We start from the raw sequence: 6,000 nt of genomic DNA on the forward strand, positions 1-6,000 counted from the left end.
GCAGCATATGAGTGGCAGCATATGCTATTGAAAATATATTGTTACATCACCACAAGAAATGAATTTAGTACGATTTTTCCTGACAAAAGAGTACTCAAAGGGAGATGTGAATTTGCACCCTTGAAATGCAAACAAACGCTACGAAAAAAGAAAGTGGTATAAGTGCTCCCTTCTAAATAAACAGTTGCATGTTTCTATCCCAGCTTGCTGCCACTGATGTGCTATGTTTATGATTTCAAGGGCCAGCCGGGTTAGCATCAACATATAAATGGATCAAAGATTAACTTCATTGTTCGAGTGTAAGAAATTAGGTAAGATCCTATGACTACAAATTTTTTTTTTTAATTTCAGAAACATTAACTGGAAGACTGCAAAACTAGAGGTGATAAAGTTAAATAAGCTAAAACTGAAATGTAAGAGAAAAACTAACTAAAGCAATAAAAAAGAGAGTTTAAATAGGAAATTGAAAATAAATATATAAATAATGGAACATGAATAAAATTATTTTGTGAAACTAAAAATCTGGTAAACAAAGAAAATCAAGAAGACAGGGAAGAAAACTCTTGTCAATTACCACTGATTTACAAACTTTATGAGGTCCGCTTAAACCTCATTTTGACCATTAAATCTGGTTGCTGCATTGCTCGGGCAAGAGAAAACAACTACTAATTTCAAACACAATTTGCGTAGGCTGCTGGTTGCAAAGCTGATGAGTCATAAAGCTTCCAGCCTCCAGATAAATATTATCATTGGCATCGCTGCCTCTTTTCTTTGTCTATTTCATTGCTAATTAATATACAGCAATAAACTAAAGAACTTTTTGCACAACATTTGAGGTGGTAATGCTTTTAAAAAATGAAGTTATTTGAAACTAGCAAAATATGTTTTGCGAGAAATATCAGGAGACTGAACGCTTACTACCAATTACTACCACATTGCCTTTGAACTGATTTTTGACTAGTTTTTGTTTGCTGATTGCTGTTTGATAGATCACAAAAAAGTTAATTAATTTTTAAGAAATGTTATTTTTTTAACCATCAAATCACTTGCTATCATGAAGGAAGCAGTCATAGATCAGCGGTTGGTGCGCTAATTCAAGAACAGTAGGTTAGTGGTTCAAAACCTGCAAGGATCGTTGGTGGTGAAAAAAGCACAAGCAACTACTCACAATGCCAGGATCAGCATTACGCACATCTGGCAGCACCATTACAACAACTAGTAACAAGATCTAGCTAAGTACCAAATGTTCAAACTGCATTGTAAGTTAAAAACTTAATCTAATCTATATTGCTTTGCGCATAGCCTAGGCGACGGTAAACTTAAAATTTTCCTTGTTTAGACGAAAGCATCAGACCAAACCTTAAAAAAGAAGCGATAAAATAAGAGAAGATCAAAAAAGAACAGCTCATGGGTTCAGAGGTAATTGTATTGCTGAGTCGTATTATTGGTCATTTGGACAGCAATTAGCATGCTCGAGCAATGATTAGGTACTTAAGAACGAATCATAACAAAATGCTAAGCCAATTACCGACCCAGAAGGTAGTTTACCAAGCTAATTCTGCAGCGATAAATAAAATATAAAATATATTCACTAGTACTAACAAGGCAGCCGCTATCTAGTCATCAGCCGGCGCTCAGAAGAAAAACTTGAAGCTATTTTTCTACCGTTTGTATTTTGCTTCGCTGCCATAAACTGGGACAGATAAATAACCGGTACGCAGAAAGTCACCGAGATGTTCATCGATGTGAAGCAGCCGGCAGGCTGTTCGCAATAACAACAATTGTTAACCAAAATATCTCATGAGTTTTACACAATCTAGTCTAATCCTTTGACCTGCAGCCATGAATAGACCTCTGTTTCATCCATTGTGAAAAAAACATTACATAGAATGAGAGCATAAATCCTAGACAGTGCAAAGTTCAGGGGTGGAAACCGGTCACCCTCAGTCGGCTGAGCACTTTTAAACAATGCTAGCGTAACAAAAGCTGATCTAGCAATCCCCGGAGTGTGTCCATTGATTGAGAGATAAAAATACCTGATTTGCATACAGCCAAACCTGTTTGGTGTTACTCGTGACTGGATGCGTAACAAAGGGGTATTCAATCCATTTGCATCTTTTCTCGGGCGACGCTTTTCCCTATTCACGAGCTTGTTTGAACTATTAAAGGCAAGCTGAGGTCACTTCACCCGCCCTCTTATAATAACTAAGCTAACCACCTGCTGACACAATATTTTGCTGCCTCAAAGCACTTCCTTCCAACCGATACAACTGTTTGTTTAGAAAATATGAAATTAGTGATGGGTGCTAGCGGGTGCCCGCCTCAATATAGTTTGCTTGAGTTAGAAATTAGCCTATGGCACATTTGGAGTACATGAAGTTCTCATGGTGTAGAGTTTTACACCCACGTTTTCATTTTTTGTGACAAATAATAGCCTAAGAACTAGACACACGATATAATGTGAAAATCCCCTTTTATGGTTAGAAAACTAGGTTAAGTTATAAATAGCCTACTGACGAAACAAAATGAAATACACAAGTAGCAGGCAAAAGTTTATTCTTTATACCAGAACAAAACAGTTGATGCTTTATCTAAAGGCACCAGTATAGTTATAGTAGCAGTTTAATTGGAACATTTAATAAATTAACACTAAGGGTGAAATCTTGTATATGTGTAGACGAAAACCTACATAAAAAGCCAAATTTTCTTTCTGTGCAAATTTGTTTTGCGGTGTCGCGCAGGTATTTTTGTTCAAACACAAACAAGTGACGATTTACACTGCATAACAGGTTCGCAGTGAAGAAAGTTTTTCTTTCAAGATACATCTTAGTCTAAACAACTACTCCGTTTATTACTATTACTCTAGAGTTCTATTGCAGCTGTAAATATTACCTTATCTTATCTAATTTTGGTCATAAAATTACTTTTAAACATAAATTCAAGATAACTAGCTAATCATGCTTATATACATATGTATATGCATATTCACTGTACATGTATGGATAAAGCATATATATGTGTATATATGTAGATATATACACAGAATACAATATATAAAAAGCACTTAGTTGTTAGACAATCACTACCAACTTGTCTCAAACAGATATAATTCTGCTTTTATCAGATGGAAACTAAAAAGCTCTTTGAAGTTATCACCTGATGAAAGCTGAACTATATGTGCTTGAAACAATATTGTAGTGTTTACCTAACTGCTAAGTACTCCTTATATTCTATAAATACATAAATCTTGATGTTTGTCTGTTTGTCGTCTGTCCGGTTATAGCGATAAAGTTTTAGCAGCAAAAAATCACCTGCTTACTAGAGTTGCACTTGCAACATTCAAACCACAAGTTTAGTATTATACCATAATTCACACTGCACATTGTTTATTGAGTGTTTTTGATTTTTTATGTACATAACTAGCGCTTCTGGTGGTAAAATATACATAGATACATCTACAGATATCTAATAAACATAAATGTACAACGCCCCGACCTTTTCTTTCAAAAATGATCATGAATGGGGTTTGAACCACCAGCCTTGCCTCCACAAGTCCACAACTTACACAAGTCCACAACTTACATGTACACCTCTGCCACTTCTGCGCCATCTTGACGATGTTATACATGAAAGTCTGTCTCAAAGACATTTTCATGCATGTTTATTCTAAGCAGATCAGTGAGGAAAGGTGAGAGTAATAATGAACAATCATAGCTAATTACTTTCATACGATGTTAGAGGCTATCCGTAGGGTAACACAAAGAGACGATGACAGAACTAATGATGCGATAAAATTGGAGACATATTTACCAAGTTCCTGCGTAGCGCCTGGCAACGGCTTAAAGCTTAGCTAGTAACCACGGTAAATACTAGAAAAAGATACGGGGAAATGTGATGAAACCTAAATGAGTTGGTGCTAAAAGGAATACATTAGAACCAGAGTTTCACAAATTATTAGCTAGAAATTTTGCTTTCTTGCCTACTATCATGGACTGTGGACAGTGGTGTAGTGGTAGGGTGCTTGATGGGAAATCAGATGATCTGGGTTCAATTCCCATGCAGTGTAATTGTATTTTCTAATGCTCTTAATGTCAATTTATTATAGCCATAATTCTAGTATAATCTTAGCACTGGTAACAAGATATGTTTGCTGAAAGACATAAAAAACCTAAATGATTAATTTGAAAACTATTCAAGACATGACCGAAATCATAAATTGGAAGTTGCCTTATCACGAAAGACGATACTATTAGAGATCGCTTTTTAAACCAATGAGATGTGATTAAAGCTCGATGATTTTTTTAAGGAACAGGAACAGTAACTTTTGAAGTAGGCTATCAGAGAACTAAAAATGGAAAGAGCCAAAGCGCAGGGCAGGAAGTCCAGACAATCCTTTTTTCTAATCAAATCAACAAACAGAGCTCTCGGACAGAGGTTAAGCAAACATTGCAGCATGATGAGGTTTGGCAGCGACAGCTGATAGTCTACACAGCAGAGGAAACTGCTGACCAACAAGGAAACCAGTAAAGAAACGAAAAGGATGGGATCCTTTATTTTAACCTCAAAATGATTTTCCTCATAGATACCTTCATCTAATACTTATTATGTATCTTCACTTATAGGCTACAATACCATCACTGACACACTGAATGGGGGACACAGCGGCACCACCCGTTGTTATTTCTTGTTATACTCGAACCTATGCTAACTCAATTACCAAAATTGGAAACTTATCACAACTAATCATATTGGAGATAAAACTTGAAAGTCAGCTGACGAGATGTTAATTCATGTTTGTCAGTTAATATTTTGTCAAACATTAAATGTTTCCCCGTAAGCCCTAGAAACCATCGGTAACCAATGAGTAGCTAGGAATCTAACAGGAAACAGTCATACCATACACGTCTTGTATGTTTAATCAAATCCTAATGTAGACGAGGGCCCAGTCTGGTAATATTTGATCAGTCGCTGATAACTGAACGTTATGCAGACGGATAAAGTCTGATTAGCTGTATTTAAGATTGCGGTGTTTACAGAGCAATACCATATATCCTAGATAAGAGAGTCATAGGTAGATGAAAAAGGAAGATGCTGGTTGAACATTGGAAATGATAAAAACGCATTCAACACTAGACTGGATCCAAGGCAAGGCTTATTCGGTAACTTGATTCCATAGATATGGCTGAAGCAGTTAAGCGTGAGAAAAAAGGAGCGTATAGCAAACTAGTGGGAATAAATATTTTGATATTGGACGTTGATATATGACCTTGTTGAGAGAATAATTGTGGCTTTTCAGAATCAAATATATATTCAAAGCATTCAATATGCCAGTATTGCATGTTTATTACAGCCACTATTTTAAATCAATAAAATTTGTACAAAATTTAGCAAAATTGTTTGGCATTTTCTAATAAATTTAACGCAAATCTGTTGCTATTACATTTTCAGGGAGTATAAATAAGCAAGCACACTGTGAAACTCTATTAAAAAATTCATTTTTAAAATCAGTTCATTCGACTGATTAAAAATTGAGCATAGACAGAGTTTGTCCATTTATTACATACCTGGAGGTCTTACTAGTGACTGATTGTTGAGACATGGCACCTGCAAGGATGTGTCAAATGGAGGTGTCGAAAGTTTGTGTTTAGAAATCTCCAAATATCAGTGCAAGAAGCCGGTTAATCGAGGGCCTACGCTGCTGAGTGATTAGTTGCAAAAGCGTGCACATGTTATGTAGGGGTTCTCAATATAGGCTCCGCCTCTACTCACTGATTGGTCAGAGAATTTCTCAGGACGCAAAATCGCTGAATGACTCAAGCGCGTTGGCTGTATTCAACTTGACACAAAGGCATGTTACCTCCTAGATTAGAATCAATTTGTTTCTGTAGGCCTGCTAGCAGGCCTAGCAGGCCTGCTATGCAGCAGGCCAACTCATCGGCATATTCTATGCTGTCACTTATAGTATGGCGGATACGCTAGACTAATGCTAGGAAGTTTCGA

General features: G+C 36.3%; 1 protein-coding gene across 6 annotated transcripts in view; it reads right to left on the reverse strand.

The window, feature by feature from the left end:
* Positions 1–5,703, reverse strand: part of LOC137398532 (70 kDa neurofilament protein-like) — a 30,387-nt gene extending 24,684 nt beyond the window's left edge. For all 6 annotated transcript variants that reach the window (XM_068084654.1, XM_068084657.1, XM_068084656.1 and 3 more), the window contains exon 1: positions 5,565–5,703. In XM_068084654.1, coding sequence (XP_067940755.1) covers positions 5,565–5,599 — 35 coding nt within the window. In that variant the 5' untranslated portion in view covers positions 5,600–5,703. The remainder of the gene's footprint in view (positions 1–5,564) is intronic.
* Positions 5,704–6,000: the final 297 nt, after the last annotated feature.

This window comes from Watersipora subatra, chromosome 6 (genome assembly GCF_963576615.1).
Source record: "Watersipora subatra chromosome 6, tzWatSuba1.1, whole genome shotgun sequence".
NCBI classification, from domain to species: Eukaryota; Metazoa; Bryozoa; class Gymnolaemata; order Cheilostomatida; family Watersiporidae; genus Watersipora; species Watersipora subatra.